This window comes from Mus pahari, chromosome 1 (genome assembly GCF_900095145.1).
Source record: "Mus pahari chromosome 1, PAHARI_EIJ_v1.1, whole genome shotgun sequence".
NCBI classification, from domain to species: Eukaryota; Metazoa; Chordata; class Mammalia; order Rodentia; family Muridae; genus Mus; species Mus pahari.
Genome location: NC_034590.1, coordinates 39,510,409 through 39,536,947, shown reverse-complemented (window position 1 = coordinate 39,536,947; position 26,539 = coordinate 39,510,409). Strand labels below are relative to the sequence as shown.

Here is a 26,539-nt window from a genome sequence, read left to right as displayed (position 1 = left end):
TGGTTCTGAAAAATGTCTCTCTCCTTCCACCTATCGTAGGACGGCGAGAACTGAGGCGAACTATCGCGCGGTTTCGTTCTCCTGGCCCCCTGCTTCCCCGAACCCCTACTCCCGTTAGTCAGGCCCGCCTCTCCGCAGGCTCCGCCCCCGTAGCCCCGCCCTCCCTGTGTTTCCAGCCCTGCCTACCGGCGCAGCCTGAGCCGCCGAGTGCCGGTCAGCGGGCGCCGAGGTGAGTGTCCGGTCCCCAGGTTCACAGGTCGAAGCCGCTGACTCGGCTCCCGGTGGGGACGCATCATCCCCGTCGCCACAGAAGCGCCTGGGCCTCTGGGAGAGGAACAGTGGGTTGTCCGGCCTTGGATCCCCACCGCTGCCGGGTCCTCCATGGTCCCTGGTACCAGAGTATCTCGGTATCATCTTCTGAATGCCCCTGGGCTCCCTGCTACCGAATTCTTATGACCTTTAGACTCGAACTAACTCGGGCAAAACCAAGACGTCTGGTAGTTTTTCTCCTGGAGAAAACAGCCTTTTACAGATGTTTGTAGTACACAGTTTGTAAGTCTCTGACGGCTTGCGTATTGTGTCAAGTACTGGAAAGTCAGTCGTGGGCTACTCTTTAAAATACCTGTGCTTAAAATGGGGATGTACTTGAGAGATTGTTGTGTTTCTACTGAGAAGACTGGTGTTGGACTTTCAGAAAACTGAAGGTGCAACTCTTATCTAGTCAATACCCGTTACATTATTTACAGTAACTGTGGGCAGGGGGTGACTTCAATTTTGGAAGGGTCAGGAAAACTAAAAAGGCTGCATTGCCAATGAGTGCATATTGGAAAACCAAGAGTATGTTGATCTTTGGAAGCTTTTGGATTTCATTTGCATACACGTTATTTCCGAGTTTGTACGAAGATGCATTTCAGCAGAGCCTCATGATGCTTTTGAAGGAACAAGTGCCAGGTGGGACATTCAGAGCCATCTGGCTACAGTGAGTGACGAGTTTGAATATGGTTTTTCGTTTGCAAAAGGGAAACCTTCTTGTGTGTAATCTTTGGCTGTTTCATAAAGATGACATAATGGCTACATTTTATATTTGTAAAAGGCTGCGTTATAGGAAAGGTGGTACCCAGACTTTGGAGTTAGGACCACCTGCATTTCGGTTGTGGCAAAGTACCTCATCCGTAAAGTGGATTAATTAATGTCTGCTGTGCTGCTTGGCTGTGAAGAATAAGATATTTTTGACAGATAGCAAGTTTAAATTGTGAGTGATCTCAATGGGTAGATAAAAACAAAACAAAACAAAAACCCAACAACTTGGAACAGTTGCTCTGATTTCATCCACTTATTAGCTGTTTGAAAGCTAAAAGTATTTTAGATACTGTATTATTATGCAGGCATGCAGATATGAAGAAACCAACATTCCTCTGGATTTAGGGTTTTACAGACTCTCCATCTAAAGTGTCAGTAAACAGGTGTGCATATCTATCTAGATCTACAGACATATAATATAAAACAAATAGTAAAAACTGAACAACTGGCTTGCTCTGAAAGAGAGCCAAGGAAATAATTAGTTTGGGGCAGGGAGGTGAGTTTTATGTTGAAACCTGCAAGAGGAAAGAGGCATTTCCAGCCTAGGAGGAGAGCAGCAACTTCTTGGAGGAGTTTGGTAGCTTTCGGGATTAAGAGAGGTCAGGAACTTGGTGAATGTCACAGAGGAAGCTGGACAGGCAGGTTGGCCCCGATGGTCAAGGAAGCTTTGTAAGACTTTGCTTTTCTCAATAAGGAGTTGCTAAAGGGTTTGTTTTGTAAGATGTGCCTGAGAGGGAGAGGTGCAATTATGAGTGTATTTTCAGGGGCCCATTGCTGTGATTGATATGTAGGGAGTGATGCAAGTGGACATGTGGAGGCCAGGAGTACAGTTGGCGAAGGCCGGAGATGGCGTGGCCTGTGGGTTGGGCAGCTGGAGAGAGATGGCTGGAACTGAGATGTATTTGGAAAGAGAGACTAGCCTTGATTGAAGAAGCTGTGATGGAGAGGAGGGGATCCTTCCTGACTCCCAGCTGAGCTGCTGTGTGGCTAGAAGGGTGCTTCCCCCACATTGGCAGAGATGGGAGAATCTGGTGATGAGCTCTGACAGCTGTCTGGGCAGGTATGACATCGGCTATGCTGTAAGACCTCTAAAAACCACTCCTGCTTACTCAGTGCATAATTGTATGACATTGGGGATGCTGTAAGACATCTAAACCACTCCCCTTACTCAGTGCATAATTACCCTTCTGGAGTAATTGTTCTGGCTTTGTCTTCCATACAAATGCATTGATGGTGCCAGTACTATAGCTCCCTTCACTTTATATAAAGACACCTAAGATGTCCAAAGATCAGGCGCCTGGCAATAAAGCGAGGAAGGAAGGAGCTGGAATAAGTATGGGGAATATTAGATTCTTAAGTTGATCTGGAGCTGTTAACTGACCACTTCATAGAATACTCTTAAGTAAAATGCCAATTGCTGACGTCTGAGCTAAGAAATGACTTTGAAAATGATAGAAATTAACCCCAAAGTTATACAACTCTGCTCATTGAAAGCCTTCATATGACTGTTCATTGAGAATTATTGTCTTAAAATGAGTAAAATAATTGAAACTGCTCCCTTTCCTTTTTCTCAAAGAACTAGAAGGGATGTCTAGAAAAGAGTGCCTTTTTTGAGCAATTTTGTTGTTGTGTACTTTCATGTCCTTGATGTTTTCTGGAACCCTGTGCTTCATGGTTAAGAACCCACACCAGGCCTGGTGTCAGATCTTTGCTTTGACTTCCTTAGGAACCATTCCACCTTTGGCAAGTTCTGGAAGCCCTGAGTGAGTCTGTTTCCTCATGTGTTATTAATGAAGTTTGTCCATCCTCACGTGTTAACAGTGAAGCTTGTCCATCTGTATGCCTAGGAAGATGTCAAGTGTAGCTTCATTGTCAATTTAACCAATATATTAACTGCTATGTCCACATGAGTTAACTGAGGCCCAGAGATTTATAATGGAATCATAGAGGGTTCTTGTTCCCAGTGCAGTATTTTGGACTGGTGACTTTTGACCGCTTTCTTTGCTATTTCTGATCATCTGCAACACTGTAAAGGCTAAAAATATAAAAGAAGTAAAAATGTGGAATATTTGACAATATTTAGATAGTAGGAAGTAAAGGAATTGAGCTGCTAGTGACATAAGTGGAAAAAATATTATGTTTGAATGTTCGAGGTAAGTAGAATACAAAATGAAGCAGCTCAAGATGAAAATGGAGCCTGCTGCATTTTATTTTCTAACACCTTTTTCTTTGGTCATGCTGTGCAATTTGTCTCTGGGCTCTGGGGATGTGGAGCAGTTGGTAGAGTGCTTTCTGAGTATGCGCTGAGCCCTGGGTTTGATCTCAGTGCCGCAGAAACAAAGAGGTGTGACTTACAACTGGAATCTTAGCACTCTTGGAGACAGAGACAGGATCAGAAGGTTAGAGCCAGCCATGGGTACATAGCAAGTTCTAGGCTACCCCAGGGTACATGAGAAACCTGTCTTAAAAAAAAAAAAAAACAAAAAAAACAAAGCCAGAAATTGATCTCTGTTTGCATAAAGAGTCCTATGTTAAATCCAAAAGAGTTTTTATCCAGTAAGGTCTATTTCTAGTAAGTAGTAAATACTGCTTAATCAGACTACTCTATTATTTTAATGTCCTAAATATATGCACGTTTTAGTTGTCACAAAAGACGGTAGAAAATACGTGTGTGTGTGTGTGTGTGTATGTGTCTCCTAGCTCTATAGGATGACAGATTTACATGCAGTGATTGTAAGAAATTCTAATTTTTTTTTTTTACCTTTTTGTAGAAATGGACCAAATGGACCAGTTTTGACAAGATGTAGTGTGACAACACTTCCGATTGGACATGTTCAGTCATGGCATCCGAAATCTGTAAGACGATCTCTGTGGCCAGGCTTGAAAAGCACAAGAATTTGTTCTTAAATTACAGGAATCTGCATCATTTTCCACTGGAGTTACTGAAGGATGAGGGGCTGCAGCACCTGGAGAGGCTCTATATGAAAAGGAACTCCCTGACAACCTTGGTAGGTATTATAGTGCATTAGTACCATTTATAAATGTGGTCCTGATGGAGAGATGTTTCATGCATCCATGCTATTTAGATCAAGGAGTTACATATGCAGCAGTGGAGCTATTCAGGGGGCTCTCAGTAGTTGCACATTCATTACTGAAGTTCATCCAGTTAGGCTACAGAATGGATATTCAGGAGAGTGACACTATTCTGATATACCACTGAGAAGATTACTCCATCTTCAGTCAGCAAGCACATCTCTCAGGGTCTGCGCTTCTGCTGTGTGTTAAAGCAGCTTAGGTAAAAAAAATCAATGAGGAGAAGGCCAACAAGTCTGCCCGAGTTGTAGGCAGTAAAAAGAGAATGATTTGATGATCAAAGTATTAATAGATATTTGCGAAGTTTAAAAAAGCCTTTGTGTACTAAGAAAACACAACCTTCTTTAGGATTTCCTAGTTGAAAGTCAGTGATCTTGCATTGAGGTGTCATACGGTTTGGTATCCACCAAAGTTTGCTGCTGAAGCAACATTAGATTCAACTTTATGTTCTAAGAGTAAGCACAAATTTGTCATTATAGCCTGTTATATGTAAAATAAACCATTTCAATTTGAGAAGAGAATGTTCTAACCAGAATTTTATTCCCACTGCTTATTATAAAATGTCCCCATCTTAAGTGACTTTGTGGCCTTTTGTGGTTATCATTTACCTGGTTGGGGTTTCGTGCTTGAATTTGTGACTTAATGTTAGCCTACTCTTTCTTTGTAACTGAACCTTTCTGTATTTTGAATTTACCCAAGTATCTGGAAAGTTTGTCATACTAGTTTTATATTTATGGCATGTGTTCTTAACAATCTGACATGCATTAAAAAGTAATTTATAATGCATAAGAATGCATTATAAAGTGTACCTTTGCTTTATCAGGGAACAAAGAGTTATACATCTTATAGTGTTTGACATAGTGGTACCATGGGAGGTTGAATACTTAGGTTTTTTTTTCTAGCTATGTTTTTAAACTTGAAAATGAAAATGTCTTACCTACACTCTCATTAGTCCTTTATGAATATACATATGCTACTGTGTGATGTGAGATCATACTTACCTCAAGTTTTCTAGCCCTTGGGAAGAAGTGTGGTGTAAGAGGTTTTATCAAGGATGGCAGCTACAATTTGCCCACTTGTATAAAAGTATGTGCAGAAGCACTCAGGAGCAGTTCACTGCCCATCAGCAACAGCCCGATGGACTAGGCCTTTCAGGGAAACGAACTTCACCTACAGAAGTTAAACAGTTGGTCTTCTGTAGATTTCTGTCAGTTTTCAGTTTAGGAAAATACTTTGGTATCTATCACACAAAACTTTGGACATACACAGGTGGCTCATTGAACATACCTAATTGAAAATTGTTTTTAGTTGGTATCAGAGTAAGGATTCCATTAGAACATGCTCATTGCAGAGCACTGCCTTGCTCATTCTCCTACCCCTCTCTCCTCCTCTCTCTCCTCCTCTCTCTCCTCCTCTCTCTCCTCCTCTCTCTCCTCCTTTTCCACCTGCCCCGTCCCGTCTCCATCTGCCTTCCCATAGCATGCATTCCAAGTTCACGCTCTGACCCTTTCAGTCTGTGAAGATTAAATTCGTGCAGGTGTTTGTTCGCAGAGTTGCATCATTTTTCTCTTAGCAATCAATGTCGGTGTGTATCAGATACCTGTATGAGGTTCACGAGCTATGGACCACCGAATACACCTCGTAGGATGCTGAGAGTCAGCAGTCATCCTGGAGCTGTTCTAGCCCCTGGCTGGACCAGCTATAAAGCAGGGGTTTAGGTGTTTGCCTAGGGTTTAAGTCTGTGGNACTTGGTCAGCAACTGCAAAGCTGCTGTGCCGCTGGCCAGCATTGTTAGTCATGTAGGCTGACAAGTGCGCTACGAATTCATTGGCCTTTGTTGCTTGGAGACCTGCCAGTCATTTGTTTTCATGTCTCATTCTTCCCTGGTACAATTCTTTTTTTTTCCTCCCATTGTGTTACATGTCCTATTCTACCCTTTCCTACTTTCCACCCCTCACCACGAGAAGCTGCTTCCTGAGAAGTAGTGACCGTGTGCAGCCCCCGCCCCTCTCCCTTGTGCACTTCGTGTTATTTGATTTAGCACAGTGGCTTATATTTGTAGGATGATAGTGTGCCATGTATTCAGAATTTGGGGGAAGCCACTATTTCCTGAATTATTAAACGGGAAAAAAGCCTGTGAACTTAATGAAATAGACCTTTTCACTTAAAACCTTTTACTTGTATTTATTCTATGTTGAATTTATTTCTGTGCCATACGTTCCTTCTGTGGGATATCTTTCTCTGTGTAGCCTCCCACTCTATCTCAGGAACAATGTTTTCCTGTCCAATGAGGACCATCTCAGTGTGGCAGGGGACCTCGTGTGTGTGTGTGTGTGTGTGTGTGTGTGTGTGTGTGTGTGCGCGCGNGTGTGTGTGTGTGTGTGTGTGTGTGTGTGTGTGTGTGTGCGCGCGCGCGCGTGTGTGCGTGCACGGGTGTGTGTGTGTGTGTGTGTGTGTGAGAGAGAGAGAGAGAGAGAGAGAGAGAGAGACAGAGACAGAGACAGAGACAGAGAGAGACAGAGAGAGAGAGACAGACTGACTTATTAGAATGGCCTACATGCTGTGATCCAAATAGTTTAGCAATGGCTGTCTGTCTGCTAACAGAAAGGCCAAGGGTCCAGTAGTTGTTCATCCATCAGACTGGATGTCTCAGCCATCCCGAGGCAGGGCTGGAGGACAAGGAGAGTCCTAAGAGCTGCCGGTTTTCAGTCCAGGTTGGACTTTGAAGAGATAGGCTCTACTACCATTGAGGGAATGGCTCAAGGTAGCTGTTCTCAGGCCAGTGAGGCTGAGGGCAAGTAGAGAGAAAACATATGCTTCCTTCCATTCTTTTATGTGGGCTCCCCCCAGAAAGTGTGGCCCAGATTTAGGGTAGATCTTCTGACTTCAGTTGATCTGGATTTAGTGTGGGTTTCCAACCTCAAATAATCCAACCAAGAAAAATCCCACCTACTTTGGTTTTAAATACTTTCAAATGTAGTTAACTTGACAGGTAAGACTAGCCATCATACATGGCCTAATTTAACCGTGAGCTCTGTAAATTTGACAGTAAGTCTTGGGTACTTTATGTATCTGAATATATGTGACTAGATAGTCTACATCTAGCTTTAAACTTCATGTTACTCTCTTTGTTGCTACAAAACTTTAACACTGCTTTTGGGCCATAACCTCTGCATCCATCCCACTGCTTGACCTGGACACACCTGTAGACTCCACTGTACTTCAGAAGGGCACACATTCCTTTTTTAAAGTGACATCTTTTAGATACTTGGTGGATCTTTGCATAACCTTGATGACCTGGTCAATTTGAGTGTTCATAAAGTGAACACAAGGATTTGAACCTCTGGATTTGCAAATTTTGGGGGGTGTTTCTGAGATGAGAGTAGGTTTTTAGATGGCCATGGACCACGGTGCCTCTCTGCCATTGCCTGGTCCTGCTGCTCCATGGACAGGCCTCTCATTGATCTGTGGCTGGTAGTGGCCTGTCTGGCTTGGGGCTCCAGGTTGTAAGTGCTGCCTCGTCCCTCTGCATGGGGCACTAATGCCTCTGGTAAGGACCAGTGTCCTTGTAGCACAGATCCCAGGGCTTGGATACATATACCTCTGAGTCCAGTACCCCTTAAGCCAGCAATGATGAAGAACTGTGTTCTTTAGTTTCCCACCTCCACTCCCCAGAAGCTTGGCAAGCTGTATAATGTCGAATATGATAGCTGTCATGAAGTCAGAAACATTAGCTGGGCAGCTTTCAAGCAGCAGAGATTACTTCTCATGCTCTTGCATATGAAGCTCCAGGGTCAAGGTGCTGTGGTGAGGGCCAGCTTGCTTCTGTGTGGGTGGTGCCTTCTTACTGTTTCCTCATATAGTTGGATGATGAGGGATCTTCCTTGGACCTCTTTTTATAAGCGTACTTATCCCATTCATGCTGGCTCTGTTTTCATAACCTAATCCCTTCCCAAAGGTCCTAGGCCATATTACCATGCATGATCTTGGGGACGAGGACTCGAGCATGAATTTTAGGTCAGATGCAGCATTCAAACTGCAACACCTTCCACTCCCTTGCTTATATTTCTATAACTCTACTATATTTCTTTGTTTTCCTTTCTTGATAATAAAAACAGATTCATTGTCTATTTATTTTGCTTCAAATTCTTTTTTGTCTTTAATAATCTAGGTTAGTAGATAGAATTGTCTTTGTGCATATGTATCTTTATTTGTATAGCTAGGAAATTGTCCAACTTTTTTTCAATGTAATATGAGCTGATTTATGTAAGAGCCCAATTATGTAATTAAGGAATGAGCCTAAGGTAGGAGGGTCAGGCATTTGGGGCCAGACTATATAGAAAGACCCTATTTTAGACCAAACCAAATCAAACCAAAATAAAATCAGAACTATACAAGACAAAAGTAGATAGGAAACATTATGATTTTGGGCCCTAAAATTTACTTTAGAAAATATTTTAAAGAACTTTTCTGTAAATGTCATAGTTTCTGGCATTAGAATTCTTGGTCCCCAGTTGGTGGCCCTGGTTGATAGAGACTTAGGCCTTGAGGACTGGGGAAATGTCCTTGTTGTCAGGAAAGAACTTGTTGGATAAGCATGAAGGCCTGAGTTCCTATTGCCAGCACTGATGTAAAAGGTCTGGGTGACATGACCTGTAATTCCAGCACTCTGGGGGAGGTGATGATTCAGGAGCTGTGGGCCGCTGCCCGGGGGTTAGAGGTGAGGTGTCAGGAATCAGTGTAGCAAGCGCATCTGAACACTGCTGCAAGCTCCTTTAATAGCCTCCACCCACACCTCATTCGTGCTTTCCCAAGGAAGCATCTCTTCTGAACAGCAGTTCCTGATTGGCTGGCATTGTCTGTGTCAGCAACCCTTGGTCTCTCAGGCAGTCCTCAATTAGGTCCTCCTGCAGGTGATGCCTTTGCAGCTGTGCAGTCCCTGGTGTTTATGCAGAAGCGGATACTAGCTGAATGAGTGGGCTCCAGGTTCAGTGAAAGATCCTGTCTCAAAAACATACGTTGAAGAGTAACTGAGGAAGCCTCTGACCTCTACACATGTGAGCACTTGTGCCACACATGAACATGTATACACATACATATCATACACACAAAATTAGTATCTACTGTTAAAGATTTTTAATATCTCTTTTTAGAGACTATGAGAAGACATTTTAACTCACTCTTGGAGTGGAAATTGACTTGACCTTTTTTTGGTGTTTTAGACCCTGTCTAGTAAAATTGTATACCCAGTAGGAAAACAAATCAGAAACAAGGATATTCATCATAGCTTGGGAGTGTGATAAACACTTGTTTTCATAAATTTCCATTAGTATGTTGGCTAAAACTTAATAACAGCTAACTTCTTTTGAGTTTTTACCGAGGCATTCGCCTGACAACAAATGCTAAACATTGTTCTAAGCAAGCCGCATGTGTTCTTAGATCCTGAAAACAGTGCTTCGATGCAGGCACTGCTGTTACCCCACATTATAGGTGAATAAAGGCAGTGAAAAGGACTCTGGTTGTAGATGACTGGAGAGCAGGAAGGGGAGAGAGGGTGGGAGAGAGGGTGGGAGAGAGGGTTTTAGATTTTAGGTAGTTTTCTTCAGATTATTTGTATATACATAGTTATATGGGGTGAGACTCACGTCTAGTTGCATAGTTTGTATTTCATGCATCCCTTGTGCGCATAGCCTGAAGTTAATTGTGTGCCTCATGCACGGAGCACCTTAGGTTTTACTCTATCCCATCAGAGGGCAGGGCAGACCTTTCCACCTGTGGCTTTGTATTGGCACTCAAAGGTATTAGATCAGGCTTTTTGGATTAGATGCTCTGCCTAGAGTAGAAGTTACATCAACACAGAGTAGAAGTTACATCAACATGTGAGGCAGGTGAAGTAGGAGGAAGGGGCTAAGTGTGGCTCCTTTTGCGTTCTCATGAGGAGTTCTTGTGGCTCTTCAACCTGTTGGACCCACAAGACTTTAGCTGCCGCTCTAGTGCGGGCTCTGCAGTCACTTGCATTGCACTGTGCTTGCTCTCACTCACTAGAAAACCATCTGAATTGTTTTTAGATTGAATACATGGAAATAGGTAAGTCTGTCACATGGTCAAGTTTTTCAGTGATCTGTTTGTTTTTAATTCAGTGTCTTGAAATGTAGTCCAGGCTGGCTTTGAACTTGTGCTTTCTTCTTGCTCCAGCCTCCTAAGTGCTGTGATTATAGGCATTAAGCTGCCATGCACAGCAATCTGCTTTCATTTTCATTTTTATGGAATATCATAGAAATCATTCTGTAGAAATGTAAGTAAGGGTACAGTGAAACCACTGCACCAGACTGCCCCATGGATGGGAAGAAGGCTTATTGTAAATATGAAACTGCTTCCTGGCTATTTCTCAGGTAGTAGACATGAATGGCCAGAGGCACTTGGGAGTGCAGAGCTGCCGTGGCTACCTGTCAGGGACAGAGAGAATTGCCAAAAGGACAGGAAAAGCCTCATCAGTTATAAAGAACAGCAGAAGCTAAGCTGGAACAGCCTGGTGTATGTGTGTGTGTGTGTGTGTATGCACATGCGTGTGTGGGAGCATGCACATGTAACCCCCATATTCATGGTGACCAGTGTCTAATATAGGGAAATTGGCCTGAGCAATTGGGTACATAATTTCCAATTACACAACATCCACCATGCAGTAAGGGCAGTCTTACTTGATCAAAGTCCAGTCCTGGTCAAAGGTGCCTCGCAAGGCTGCAGCTCCATTGTGAAGTCAGGTCCTGGCATCCATGGTTTGTTTATTTTTAATTAAAGGAAAAAATTTGAGACAAGCTTTCTCTGCATAGCCCTGACTGTTCTAGCACTCACTCTATAGATCAGGCTGGCTTTGAACTCAGATCTGACTGCCTCTACCTCCTGAGTGCTGGGATTAATGGTGTACAGCACCACTGCCCAACCTCTATTCATTTCAATGCAAGTTTTTTTTTTTTTGAGAATTTAAACATATATATGTTGTAGAAAAAATTAATCAAGGGTTTCCATCCCACCTTGGATCATACAGTTCTCAGATAAAAGATATAAAACCTTTATATTTGTAATAAGCCTTAATATCAGTAGAGCTGGGCAGATATTAACCCTCTGAACTATTTTGTCTACTTCCCTGTCAATAACCCTGAGGTAAGACTCACCATGTTCCACCTGGGCTTCTCCTACTTTGACTGGCCAGCCCTCATGGCCAGTTCTTATGATCCCTTACCCCATGGTGTCATCTCTCTTGTCACTCTCTGCTCCTCCTTATCTCTGCTTTAGACCCCAAGCCCTGGAACTAAAGCCCCACCTACCTCCCCTCTGCCCAGCTAAAGGCTGTAGGTATCTTTGTTGAACCAATAGTTTAAGGAGCAAGGTTACATAGCATGATCTGCCATGTGAGGATTCCCTCATCCCTCAGGCAACCAGATCTTGGGGGCAGTATTTACCATTGCAGTGCATAGAAGCAGACCAAACCTCAGCCTGTGTATGTTGTAGTTACATCATTTATTCAATCCTCCCATCCTTTCCAGCAGCTCGTCCCTGTTTGCTCTGATATTCTCAACCTCGTCTGTGTTTGGTATTCTACACACCCATCTACACAGGTACAGAGTATTGCTCATGTTACATGCATTTAGAGCTGACGGCCACTTGAGATTGTATAAACTACTGGGGGCTCATCTCTGCAGGAAGCTGATTCTTTCTCACTCAGCAGCCTGGAGTTCTAGAGTCTTTACATCCTTACCAACATTTGATACTTTCCATTTTACTGTTGTTGTTGGCATAGCTGTCCTAGTAGTTATGACGTGACACTTAGTTGTGGGTTTGATTAGCACTTCCCGGAGGCTGATGACACGAAGCAGCATTTATCTGTTGTGTTAGTTGCCTTTCGATTGCTATAACAAATCCCTGGATAAGCAACTTAGAAAAGGTATTTTGGCTTGTGGTTTTAAAGGTTCCAGTCCACCGTGGAATACAACTGTTCTCTGTGGCTGGAAAGCAACAGTAGAAAAAATGGGAGAGGGGCAGGAGGAAGGCAGGGACTCAGGTCGCCTCAAGTTGACATCCCCTGTGACCTACAGGCTCACTGTCTCCAGATAGTAGCACCCTGAGAGCCAAGCTTTCAAGGAGCTTTGAGATCTATCTCTAGCAGATTTATTATTATTATTATTATTATTATTATTATTATTATTATTATTATTATATCATTAGCCCATCTTTCAGTAACTTTTTTTGTTACTGGGTTACAATAGTTTTTATGTTCTGGGTGCTGGATCCTTATATGATGTGTGTTTTGTAAATATTTCTTTCAGTCTGTACCTTGTCTTTTATTTATAATGTCCTTTTATGTACAAATGGTGTTAGTTATGGTCATCTTTTCCCCTGTTTTAGCATTGCTTTTGTATAACACACCTGTGAACCCATTGCCAAGTCCAATAGTAAGGAGATTTATTCCTTTTCTTTTAAATGATTTGTTTTCATTTTATGCATGTGGGTGTTTTGTCTGCAGTTATGTCTCTGCACCACATGTATGCAGTACCTATGGAGGTCAGAAGATGGCATTGGATCCTATGAGACAGGAGTTACAGATGGTTGTAGGCCAACATGTGGGTACTGGGAATTGAACCTGGATTCTCTGGAAGAGCAGCCAATGTGCTCAACGGCCAAGCCATCTCTCTAGTCTAGCACCGTATTCTTATGTTTTATATAAGTGATGATAACTGCTCTAAGAGCCAAAACTTGTGACTTCTGTGAGATGTGTTATTAGGTTGCAGCAGGTGCTGAACCTTGAGTCCTAGTAGCTTATAGCCACACGGGTCTTTCTTTCTTTCTTTCTTTCTTTCTTTCTTTCTTTCTTTCTTTCTTTCTTTCTTTCTTTCTTTCTTTCTTTCCTTCTTTCTTTTCGGTTTATTTGAGACAGGGTTTCTCTGTGTAGCCCTGGCTGTCCTGGAACTCAGTCTGTAGACCAGGCTGGCCTCGAACTCAGAAATCCACCTGCCTCTGCCTCCCGGGTGCTGGGATTAAAGGCGTGCGCCACCACGCCTGGCACACACAGGTATTTCTTATTCCGGATGAATGCAAACAGTTGTAGATTATTTGAGTACTCTGGCTTGAGGTGTTTTCCCTCAGGGGTGAACCCCAACAAAGCTGTTACCCTCTTGAAGTCATTGTGGAGCAGGTGAGTTCTTTTGAGGCCAGGAGTTAGACTTCTGGGAGGTAGCCAGACAGGTTGTAGGTAAGTGATAAAGGAGACAGGTTTCCAAGATGGCCAGCTTTTCCTTAACCTCCTGATTAAGACAAAAGCCTGACAGCTTTAGTCTTCTAGAAGCCCCCCTGCTGACAGACTGGCTCAAGGCCTACAGGACAAGTTACACAACAGTTGTAGGCCAACCAACCATCCTCTCTTTCTTCAAACTGACCAGCCCTAAGGGAAGAAAAATTCTTCAAAGACTTAAAACCCCCAACCCTTGAGAAGAAGGTGGATTTTTTGCCTTTGTGAGTGCTCTGTCCACTTTCTAGGGGCTTTTTTCTGTGTGTGTCTGCCAGAAGCCTGCGCTTTGCCTCATCCCCATTAAATGCCTTTCTTTGACTGCTGATTCTGTCTGCTTCTGTCTGCAGTGTTTGAGATGATTCTGCCTGGCACAGGATTGTGCCCGCCACTTCTTTAATTGGCAGGAAAGTAAAACAAAATAAAGCAACAGCAAACAAACAAAGCCCTTGGGCCTAATGAAGACCCCCAGACTGTATCACATCTGCCCAAGTTCTGAGGGAGAGGAGTAGGAAGGGCAGTCTCTACCACAGAATGTCACAGGTCTGTTGTGCTTATAAAATACATGAAATTCTTGTTCCAAGTTATAAACATTTAAACATTTTCACATTTAAGGGGAGTTCAAAAGCAACATTTTATGCCAGCATGAGAAACATGTTAAAGTTTACTTTTGCATTAGTTATGAAAAAAAATTATTGATGTAAATGTTGATGGGATTTCTATTTTCCATGTACTGAAAATGTGGGATTCGAAAGGAGGGAGTGATACCACAGAGCACCAGTAGGGGTCAGTCATGGCCTGCTCAGCAGACACAGTTCCTTAGTCACCAGTAGGGGTCAGTCATGGTCTGCTCAGCAGACACAGTTCCTTAGTCACCAGTAGGGGTCAGTCGTGGCCTGCTCAGCAGACACAGTTCCTTAGTCACCAGTAGGGGTCAGTCGTNTAGTCACCAGTAGGGGTCAGTCGTGGCCTGCTCAGCAGACACAGTTCCTTAGTCACCAGTAGGGGTCAGTCGTGGCCTGCTCAGCAGACACAGTTTCCTAGGCACCAGTAGGGGTCAGTCGTGGCCTGCTCAACAGACACTGTTTTCTAGGTTGAGAGATGGATTTACTTTGTATTTTCAAATGGCAGTATCCTCGTGAACTACAGTCTTCTCAAAAGTTAGTGTACCTGTTTTTACATATAAATACAGTGTGTTTGTTTAACTTGTCAATCAGCTCACATGGATGCACGTCAGTAACAGAAGTATGGTTTCAGTGTTTTATATATAGTTCTAACTCAAAAAAAGCAAACCCAAAAGCAAAGCAGTTTATCATGGAGTGCTGTCTGATCATCATGTAGCCAGCCAGAGCCAGTGTCGCCACTCCAGCAGATGAAGCTCAGGAGGGCCTGGGCCTTTCTCCCCTGCCCTGGTCTGTGCTTTAATGGGAGCATTGCTGATTGAGCCCTCTGCCTTACAGTTCTCTGGGTTTGCTAGGTATGCCCATAAATGGAAGCGTGTCTCATTACTGTAAGGAAAGATACCAATACTAAAAGACCATTCCAGGGATTTGTGATCTCTGAAGAAACAAGTTTGAGTGCATACTGGGTGAGGGTTCACAGCTTGTACCACTTCAATGTTTAAGTAGGTCTGTTAGCAGTGAGAGCTCAAAACTTCAGTCGTTTCACAATATCTGTGTTCAGTAATGCAGCTTATGACAAAAGAGCATGTCTATATGTACATTAGCAGTTGGAATGTATCTGTATGCATGTATGAAATGGTTACTTTCTTATCTAAAATAAAACCAGTGGATTTCCATTCTGTTTAGGGTTTCAAAAAAAAATTCTATGCCTTAGAATAAAATATAAGCCCATGTAATAGTCACATCTCTTTTCATGGTGGCCTGACTTTCCCACCTCTCAAACTAGGCCTTGCTTCCTGAGGCTGTACAATCTTCCCCAAAGAGCACCACCGTCCAGGGACCAAATGTTTAAGCATGGGTCTGTGATAATGTTTTACATTAAAGCCTAGCAGTTCTTGCCACTTTCTGTAAAACTATTTTTATACTTGATTTTTACTTGGTTTAGTTTTTAAATTTATATACACTTGGGGGAGTATGTGCACATGTGATTCCAGGGGTCCAAGGAGTCTAGAAGAGGGTGTCAGAGCTCCTGGAACCAGAGCTACAGGTGGTTGTGAGTTGCCAGACACAGGTTCAAGAGCGGGATAGTTTCTATTACTTCCTGTTGCTGTGACGAGAACGCTGCTGGAGTGGCAGCTGAGAACTCACGTCTTGAGCTGCAAGAAGGAATCCCAGAGCCAACTAGGAATGACAAATGGCTTTGACACCTGAGCTTTGCCTACTGTGATATACTTCCTCCAGCAACGCCATACCTCCTAAACCTACCCAAACAGTGGCACCAACTGTGGAGGGATACCTCATTCAAGCCATCACAGGTTCTTAAGGCTGGCCAGGCCCCCTAGCACAGTTGCTTTTATAACGGGGTTTACAAAACCCAGTGTGCCTAAAGGACTACTGGTAAGGCATTATAGGTCAATAGGTAATTTTCTAAACACCTCCTGCCCTTCCCCCTTTGCACGTGCTACTTCTGTACCCCCTTTCCACCTCATGCCAATCTCATATTTGTCTTTAAGAATTCATGCTAGACCTGTTTTTGTTTTCAGAAAGCCATTCCTGGTTCTGTCATTGAAACTAGCTTACCTTTTGGTGTATGGGGAATATGGAATGAAAAACCATGTGTTCTTTCTGTTTTTATTAGTGTCCATCTTCATGTACTTATAAATCTGAACCATGTTTGTAGTTATATAGTTATTTACAGGAACAACCCTCCTTTCACCCCACTCTTTTCAACCGGTGAGTAGAATTGTAGTTGTCCTTTGGAAAGGACACACCCCGACTCCAGCACATTTCATCTGTTTCATCAGTCTGCCATCCCCTCTAAGATGCTACTCTCAGGCCTAAAAATGTTAGACCACACAGTCCTTGTTTCTGTTCATTCTCAACCTTCTTTGTCTCAGAAATCTGCCTTTCTTTAGCAGCAGGGGCTGGGGGAATTGGGAGATTGAGGGCTGTAACTGTGAGGCCACCATGACAAAGCAGTTCCAACAGCAGTGCATTGCTCACACTTTGGAGGCAAGCATCCAAAATTAGAGTACGGTCATCAGGGTAGGGTCCCCTTTTGGGGACTGTAGAGTCTTGCAGGCCCTTCTCCCTGTGTAGGCTGTTGGCAGACCTTGGCATTTTTTTGTCCACAGTTGCCTCTTTAGCCCCTCAACCTCTCGTCGGTGGCCTTCTTCCTTATGCCCCCTGAGAGGTGCCTGGTTTCTCTAAGACAGCAGTTCTCAGCGACCCCTTTGGAGTTGAACGACCTTTTCTGGGGGGTGGGGTGTTACCTGAGACTGTTGGAAAACAGATATTTATGTTATGATTCATAATAGTAGCAAAATCAGTTATGAAGTAGCAACAGAAATAATTTAATGGTTGGGGTCGCCACAACATGAGGAGTTGCATTAAAGGGTCCCAGCATTGGGAAGGTTGAGGACAAATATGATCAGGGGTGCTGATTTTAACTGTTTGACTATACTAAGTGTCTTGTGGTTAGTGTAAGAATGAATCCCAAATATGCTGAGTTATTATTTTCATATTCTCAAAATTTATATCCCAAGATGATATTCTGTTATGCTTAAGGGAAATAAAAATGTTAATACTTTTTAAAGATAAAATTTAATTCTAAGTTTTTGATTTTCAGCCAGAAAACCTTGCTCAGAAGCTTCCAAACCTTGTGGAACTGTGAGTGTGTTTATTCATTTTTTTTAAAAAATAAGAATGGGAACTTTAAGTGATTTGAGATACTGGGACATATAATTTTAATATATTCATCTGTGGTGACTTTGGGTGTGGTTGTCATGCTGCCGCTATGGAGCATATAGATTGGAGGCTTTGCTGTCCCTGTGGTGTGTTAGAGCCTTTACTATGTTGACATAGCTCAGCTCAGACAATGAAGATTCTCTTGTGGGAAGTGCATGTTCCTGGGAGAATCCCTACCCCTGTTATTCCTGTGTCCAACTGGCCGTAGGCTCCCTGAGGGCACAGTGATGCTGGAAAACCTCAGCCCTTCCTCCATGTCTCAGTAGTTTCAGTACTTTGGTACAAAACTTACCCTTTTGTTTCTGTTTTCTTGAGGGGTTGTGAGCCTTCTGTGTGCATGATAGGGAGGGAGGGCAGTGCTTGCCCACCGAGATCATCTCAGGGCCCCTCCGTGCTTTTGTCAATTGTGTTTAATGTTTTGTCTGAGTGTGCACATACGTCTGTAGCAGTAGATAATCTGAAAGTCCTCGATGCTCTCTGTGAGTTCCTCTGCGGCTCTGCACCCACCCAAGAGCTCTGGATTCACGATTGAAGCACACACACACACACACACACACACACACACACACACTATATTTTAATGCGCCTTATGTAGCTCAGTGGCAGGGTACTTCCAAACCTCCCCACAGCTAGCATACACTTGCCTCCAGTATTCCTGAATGAACACTTTCTAGATCTATATTTTTATCTTTGCTGTCCTGTTTCTTTCTGGGACTGCTTTCCCCTTGCACCTGCATTTCAGCCATGTCACCCTCCTGCCCCTTCAGGGTGTGGTTCGTCCTACACCCCTGTCATGGTGGACTTCCCTTTCCCTCCCTTGCATCTCCCTGCACAGCCATTGGACGCTAGCAACTTCATTTTCCAATCAGAGCCACCTGGGGTGAGCATCCTTTAGCCTAGCGCAGAACACTGCACACAGGTTTTTAGGCAACACAATTAGCATGAGAGCTCAAGCCTCTACGCATGTATGCCCACCTTACTCTCTTGAAACAGGGCCTGCCACTGAACTGTAGTGTGCCTTTGTGCTCTGCTGGCTGGCTGGCTGGCCTGCAAGCTCTCAGGATCTTTCTGTCCTTGCTCCCCAGTGCTAAGGTTACAGACACACAAAGCTCTCTGTTTTATGTGGATTCTGTCATTAAAACTCTGGTCTTTACACTTGCAGAGCAAGCACTTTTACCAGCAAAACATCTCCTAGTTTCACTTTTTTTGTTTTGTTTGAGTTAGGGTTTCTCTGTGTAGACCTGGCTGTTCTGGAACTCACTCTGTAGATCAGGAGAGATCTGCCTGCTTCTGCCTCCTCAGTGCTGGCATTAGAGGCATGGGCCACCACTGCTGCAGCCTGGCCACTTTTGGTTTTTAATGTGTGGTCTTTTGAATAAAAATGGCTACTATAAGCTCACATATTTGAATGCCTTGCCATCAGGGAGTGTCACTATTTTAAAAGATTAGAAGGATCAGAAGTTGGGGCCTTATTGGGGGGGCGTGTGTCATGGTGTCATCTTCACAGCAGTAGAACAGTCACTGAGACATAATGATTCATGTATTTGTGTTGAATTTACCTTCCTGGAAGATAAAAATTAGATAGCATATATTTTTCTGTACTAATTTAATTGTTCAGAAAAAGCTGTACTTCATTTCGTCTCAGAAAGGTGTTTATTCCTTCCTGTTGCTCTGTATGTTATTTGGTCTGAGTGTTGGGGAGATAAAGGAAGGGCATCCCGCATCCATCTTTATACTGAGTCTCAGTCATCGCCATTTGTCCCATCCTTTTATTCTGAAACTTTTCAAACTAACCAAAGATAAAATCATATGAGGGAACACTCATAATCTGTCACCAAAACATATCCACGCTCAACACTGCCGCTGGGTTTCCTCTCCTTCCTCCTTCCTGTGTAGTATGTGCTGGGTGACAGCGGAGCATCGCAGGCAGCTGCCAATTCCATCCCAGGACGCAGTCCATCCAGTGCTGCCTGTCTGATTTCCCTCTTAGTGAATGGACCTTCAGTTCCACTGGAGGACTGTTGATTACCACCAAGGTTCTTTTCTTCATATACAAGATGATGTTATCCACCATAAGAGTAGCTTTACATCCTGTTTTTGTATTCCACTTACTTGATCTTTAGTTTATTTTCATTCATCCGTTCATTCATTTTTCTTAATTAAGTGCCCTAGCTTAATCAACACAGAATGTGGAAGAGAAGTGACAAGAACATGAAGGTTTCATTGTGTTCTTTTGTTCAGTCTTTTCCCACTGAGTATGGGAGCTTAGGCCTCTCTAAGTATTGAATACTTAGGGCTGGGAAAGTTCTCATCCTTGTCTTGTCTGCAGAGTTTTTTTCTTTTTAACTTCAAATGGCCTCTCCTTTTTTCTTCCTGTTTTGTCTTTTATTTTACTAATATTGTAGATTATACTTATCAATACTTGTACATTGAACTAATATTATGTTAGGATAGCTAATATTTGGTCATAGAATATAATTATTTTAATATGTTCTGGGGGTTAGTTAGGTAGTGGCATTTTACAGCTGTTTTTTAAAGGGATATTTCTCTGTAGTCTTGTGATATTTTATTTTGACTTTACTTGGTATCCTAGGATTATTAGCTTCAGAATGAGTTGGGAAGAGTTTTCCTGGCCTTTCATTTTTCTTTATTTTGTCCTTTTTATCATAAGAAATGTTTGCTGAGTTTGGCAGTGGTCCCTGGCTAATGGTGAGCTGACTGCTGATCAGCTTCTCTAGACTTGCTGTGTGCAGACTTATCCTAGACCGCCAGTGGTCAGCGCATGCTCAGACAGACTTGCTCTGGTCAGTCCCCGAGCCTGAGGCTCTGGGTGGGTGTCGAGACACACCTCGGCCCCTCCATCGTCAGCCACGTGACTGCTTTCGCCTTCACTGCTTGCCTGTGTGGGACTTGAACTCAGCAGGTGTGAGAGCCTTCTCAGATCTTAAGTTGCTCATTCTCCCAGCTGTGCATACATACATCCCACAGGTGCCAAAGCCTTCGTGGTCTGTGTGTTATTTGTTATAGTTGTTTTCTACTGCCTGACAAAGCCGTGAAATTAAATGGTTGTAATTTATTTCAGTTTAGCACTGGAGATACTTTTTTTCTTTCTTTTTCTTTTTTTAAATTTTTTACTAGGAATGTTGGACTTAACCTTGTCTATCTTTTGTGTGTGTGTAAGGAGAGAGGGAGAGAGAGAGAGAGAGAGAGAGAGAGAGAGAAGAGAAAGAGAGAAAGAGGGAATGAGAGTGCTTTGCCAGTCAAGTCTTTGATGCATCCCTGAGACCAAGTGGGGATAATAATTCTTTGGCAATGTGGAAAGCCTTCTTTCTCGCCCACTTTCATCCAGGCTACTGCTCTTCAGTTTGCTTGTGAACCCTTGGCTTCCCTTAATTCTGAAGAGCCAGGCAGTGGGATATGGGACTAGCACACATGAAAAACCAGCAGAGCTCATGGCCCACCATCTGACAGTCACCAGAGTTCCTTAGAGATTTTCCCTTATCACTACAGGCCTTAGGCTAGTTTCCATAGCTTCACATACGCTGCTTTTGAAAATGTTTTACAGCATTCTCAGTGATCTTATGGATTCTTTATCATTTTACCCTTCCTTGGTGTATTATAACTCTCTCCCCGCAATAGGAACTCATCAGGTCCTAGCTTGGCCTCAGATTTGCTGTGTAGGCAGGAATGACCTTAAACCCCCAACCCTCCTGCCTCTACCTGCCAAGTGTTGAGATTACTGGCGTGTACCACCATGCACAGCGTATTAGTCACTGCTCATGCTGCTGTCAGAGTGCCTGACAGGAACAAACTACTGCATGGTTCTCAACCCTCCCAATGCTGGCACGACCCTTTAGTACGGTTCCTCATGCTGTGGTGACCCCCGTCATAAATGTATTTTCGTTACTACTTTACAACTGTAATTTTGCTACTGTTAATGAATCGGAGTATAAATATTTTTTGGAGATTTGCCAAATACCAATTTGTAATGTAGATATTTTAGAGGTTTGTCAAAGGGGTCGTGACCCACACTTGAGAACCACTGACTGAGGGGATGAGGGACTTACTTTGGTTCCAGTTTCAGAGGGATTTCATTGAGCAGCTGGGAGTGTGGGAAGGCTGAGACAGCTCTCACGTGGTGCAGGCAGGAGGCAGAGGAAGGGAGATGAGATGACTGCCTCTGTCCAGCCCCAGCCCATGAGATGGCACCAGTCATTCTCATTGGAAATGTCCTCACAGTCACATGTGGAGGCGTGCTGCAGTCTCTAGGGGAGCCTTACTCAGGTGAAATTGACTATGAAGATTATTGGCCATCTCCCCCAGCAGTGCTTCCTTCTGCTGTCACTGTTTCTCATCACGGCCATTCTGATGTGACCATGGTCTCTATCGGTGGGGCTTCCCTTGTGTGTCTCTAATGGCTGGTGATGCTGAACCTCTTCATGCACCTGTCTGTCATCTGTGTCTTGACGTCAGTTTTTATGTGTAGGTTGTAATGGGTCAGGGCGGGGCTTGGCAGTGCGCTGGAGTGTATGCCTCTCAGTCCAGAGAGCTCTCTGTGTGCTGTTCCGCTGGTAGCTTTTCTCCTGTTCTGGTTGTCTGCTTGGTCTTGTTTCGCCCTGTTTCTCTTATGCATGTGCATTTTATTGAATTTAGCAAAGGGTTATGGGATCTTTTAAGTTATTGGAGCTGTTTATCAGGGGTGGGGAGTGGGGGCGTAGTTCCATTGTTTCCTGAAGTCTTTCCCCTTGGCTGCCAACTGCCTCAGTCCTGATAGAGGCTCCATAACCTCGGAATTCTCTTCCTATTCCACAGTTCAGAATCTTCCCTACAGACAGTTGGGGGTAAGGAAGCCTGCCCTTGCTAGTTCCTTTTTTTTTTTTAGGAGACATAGTCTTTGTCACCTGTTGTCACTGTCTGAAAATAGTTGTTTCATAGATCCCATCTGGTTTTCCCTTGTTTATAGCAGGCAGGCCAGTCTGGTCCTTGTTACTCATTATGTCTAGAAGTGGAAGTCCTGTTCCTTCAATTAAGAAGATAGCTTTTCACCGTAGAGCATGTTTCATGGTTACAGGGAAGTTGTAAAGATAGCACAGAATGTTCTGGTATACCTCTCACCCAGCTTCCCCTGGGGTTAACATGAGTTTCATGGGACATTTGTCAACACTAAGAAACTGATGTTAACATATTGAGTAAAACTTGGTACAAAAAGACCAAGCCGTTTGCCAAAGTGACTGTACCCTTAAGTGGTATGTGTACTAGTATGAATTTAATTTCCGACAGTATTTCAGCAAAATATGATGAAAACTAGCTCCATTCCATCCGTCCTCTAGTCCCCCAGACACAGTCCATCATGCTCTTTTGTGACTATATGTGACTATGAAGGTTCAATAAAGTCATGGGGTGCTCTGGGGGACCTGTCACCCAGTTACTAAGGAGGGGCTTGCTGCCTGTTCCATGTGGATTTTCAGTTTGTTGTCTCCTGAAATGATTTGTGGAATTGGGATTGTGGAATTGGGATTGCATTGTACTTAGTGCACAAATGGAGGATTTTTTGGAGACCCTGATAGTTCCAATGTGTAGTTAGGATCAGGAACACTGTAGTGCTATACAGCATCTTTATTTTAATATAGACACATTAGTGTATTAAAATGTGTTGTTAAGTTTCAGGCATAATAGTGGGTACTCTAGTACATATTTTGACTTGGACGTTTTCATAGGTAAAACTTCAGACAAATATTTTATTGGAGTAGTTTATTTTTTTTTAATTTATTTATTATTATATGTAAGTACACTGTAGCTGTCTTCAGACACACCAGAAGAGGGCGTCAGATCTCATTACGGATGGTTGTGAGCCACCATGTGGTTGCTGGGATTTGAACTCAGGACCTTCAGAAGAGCAGTCAGTGCTCTTAACCGCTGAGCCATCTCACCAGCCCCTTGAAGTAGTTTTTAAAACTCAGATCTCCTTTTATTTTTATGTGATGACAACTGTTTTTTTTTTCTGTACAATAAATGCATATTTACATACTGTAGTGAATGTACCTGCACATTTATTTACAGTCTTTTGGAACAGATGACCTTGATCAAGAATGCTTCCAAAGTATTGAGTTCAAAATGTATAATCAACTCATATATCCAGAGTGAAGAATGAGGTCTGTTTTAGAGTGCACACTTGGTTAAATTGTGTCACATGGTTATCAAGTGAAGGCTTACTTCCTGGCAAACACAGAAGCCAGTCCTACGACAGCAGCCTTTGCCAAAAGAAAAGGCTTTGTTGCTCGACTGACTGGCAAGCAGAGCAGGAACTCTAGGCTCAGGTCTCTCCTCTGTCAGCCAGTGGTGATGTCGGAGCATGGAAGGAAGGAGAGGGAATGCTTGGTGGCATGGCGGGGTGCTGTGTCTCTCCTCAGCTTTGTCTTCTCCTGAGGATGTGATCTTGTCAGACAGCCTGGTCGCTTCTCTTCATAATATCTTTTGAAAAGCTGGTTTCAAACCTTAGAACCATTAGCAAAAAGCCCTTAGGTATTTCCTGGAGGAAGTCTCACATCTGAGTGTGTCCGGTCTTAGCTGATTTCCAACCCCACAGGTTAACATCCTCTACAACACTCACTGGCTTAACTCGGCATAAAGAGGGCTTCACAATTTTTTTGCTTTTATCATTCTTTACTTACTGACATTTTAACATTCACTAAAGATAGTCAAAACATGCCAGGCAGTGGTGGCGCACACCTTTAATCCCAGCACTTTGGAAGCAGAGACAGGTAGATTTCTGAGTTTGAGGCCAACCTGGTCTACAGAGTGAATTCCAGGACAGCCAGGGCTATACAGAGAAACCCTGTCTCAAAAAAACAAACAAACAAAAAAATCGAAAACAAAAGAAAAAACAAAACAAAACAAAACAAAAAACAAAAACAAAAGAAAAAAACAAAAAAAGGTCAAAACATGAAAGAAACTTTCTAAGTTATATTTTAAAATACTTTGGGGATTTATTTTTTACCTACAATAAATTGGCTGGTTTAAAATCAAGTGTTCTAAACTCGAGTTGTTTTACCTCACAAGAAAGTAAGTTTTATTACTGATTTTATTTTTAACTGTACGATCTCTGGCAGTCATGGCATTTGGCTGTGACATGTGGTCTCAGATGGTACCTGGAGTCCCCACCAGAGTGTGCCAGAGACGCTTCAGTGGGAGAGTGTTGATGGCTTAGACGAGCCTGGACTTGCAGGTCTTTTTAAAGAAGACTTGTACTGCTGAGAAGTCAGATTTCTGTGTCTTGGCATCTGAGTATTTCTACGGAGACATTAATGAACATTTACTCTCTATTCTTGGGTTACAGTATGCATGCCAACTAGAGATATCTTTAAGAGTTTTTCATTTGTTTTGTTTAAAGATTATTTTGTCTTATGTGTTTTCCCTGCTAGTATGTATGTGCCATATGCATACCTAGGACCTGTGTAGTGAAGAAAAAGGTGCTTTTTTTTTTTTTTTTTTTTTCTGGAATTGGAATTACAGATGGTGAGGAGCCACCAAGTGGGTCCTGGGACTCTGTAAGAACAAGTGCTCTCTCTTAGTGGCTGGCTGAGCCAGTTAGAATTGTCTTTAGTCCACTTTTACTGTTTAGAAACTAAAACTGATATCTCCTTTTACACAATAGGTATTGATTTTTCTTTACACAGTAAATATATTTCTGAAAACCTAAATAACTTAAATGAACTAGAGGTACTAGTAATATTTTAAGAGATTTATTTATTTACTATGGACAGTGTGTTCTGTCTACATGTATGCCTGCACACCAAAAGAGGGCCTACCTCTAATTAAAGGTGGTTATAAAACATGACATGGTGTTGCTGAGAATTGAATGGGAGACCTCTGGAACAGCAGCCTGTGCTCTTAATTTCTGAGCTGTCTTTCCAGCCTATAGAACTAGTAGTTTTTTTAAATGAGGTTAAATATCTTATGATTTTTTTTATTTTAATGATTTTAAAATGACTAAATCAGAAGACAGGTTTAATATTTGTGATTTAGCATATTACTCTCAAAGTATTAGCTGCTGTTATGTCTGTGTGTTTTGGGAAGTTTTGCTTGTATTTGATAGGTTTTTAAACAGAGCTTGTATTAGCTGGTTATCTGGCAAAATACTGAATAACAACAGCAACTTTCCCCTCCTTTTGTCATAGGTACCTTCACTCAAATAACATAGTTGTGGTTCCAGAAGGTAAGCTCACTTATAACCTTAGTTTGAAACAGTGTCATTTATATCTTGCTTTATGAACAGAGGAGCCCCGGACCCTGTCTCTTCATCTCTAGCTCCTTAAACCTATTTTGGTTGATGAGCTAGGGAGTTTTAATTTAAAGGACTTTGAATTTATTTGCTTTAATATGTAAGTCCAGTTAAGAAAGATTAAATGGAGAAGTCTAATAAGACAATAAATAGCCAGGAAAATTACTAGACAAAATGCTGTTGGGAAACAGTGAAATAAGTACTTAGTGCAATTAACTAAGATTTTAGTTACATATAAAAATAATAGATTCTTTAAAATTCTTATGGGGGGGGGTGTTGTGGGGAGGGAGTGTGTGGGAAGAGGGTGGCAGAGGACCAATTTGTAACTTGTTCCTCAGGTATCTTTTTATGTTTGAGGGAAGTCTTCCCTGGGCTGGAACTCACCAAGCAGGGTCAGCCTGGATCCTCTCTGCATCCCTAGCCCTGGTTCCAGGCCTGCGCTGCTGCAGCCCTAGCCCTGGTTCCAGGCCTGCGCTGCTGCAGCCCTAGCCCTGGTTCCAGGCCTGCGCTGCTGCAGCCCTAGCCCTGGTTCCAGGCATGCGCTGCTGCAGCCCTAGCCCTGGTTCCAGGCATGCGCTGCTGCAGCCCTAGCCCTGGTTCCAGGCATGCGCTGCTGCATCCCTAGCCCTGGATCCAGGCATGCGCTGCTGCAGCCCTAGCCCAGGTTCCAGGCATGCGCTGCTGCATCCCTAGCCCTGGATCCAGGCATGCGCTGCTGCATCCCTAGCCCTGGTTCCAGGCATGCGCTGCTGCATCCCTAGCCCTGGTTCCAGGCATGCGCTGCTGCATCCCTAGCCCTGGTTCCAGGCCTGCGCTGCTGCATCCCTAGCCCTGGTTCCAGGCATGCGCTGCTGCATCCCTAGCTCTGTTTCTAGGCATGCGCTGCTGCAGCCCTAGCTCTGTTTCCAGGCATGCGCTGCTGCAGCCCTAGCTCTG

At 43.2% G+C, this 26,539-nt stretch overlaps 1 protein-coding gene across 3 annotated transcripts in view; it reads left to right on the top strand.

Annotated features, from left to right (window-relative positions):
• Positions 1-146: 146 nt before the first annotated feature.
• Positions 147-26,539, top strand: part of Lrrc28 (leucine rich repeat containing 28) — a 125,493-nt gene continuing 99,100 nt past the window's right edge. For all 3 annotated transcript variants that reach the window (XM_029540772.1, XM_021199509.2, XM_021199517.2), the window contains exons 1-4: positions 147-229; positions 3,852-4,088; positions 17,204-17,244; positions 25,500-25,537. In XM_029540772.1, the coding sequence (XP_029396632.1) occupies positions 3,921-4,088; positions 17,204-17,244; positions 25,500-25,537 (247 nt within the window). In that variant the 5' untranslated portion in view covers positions 147-229; positions 3,852-3,920. The remainder of the gene's footprint in view (positions 230-3,851; positions 4,089-17,203; positions 17,245-25,499; positions 25,538-26,539) is intronic.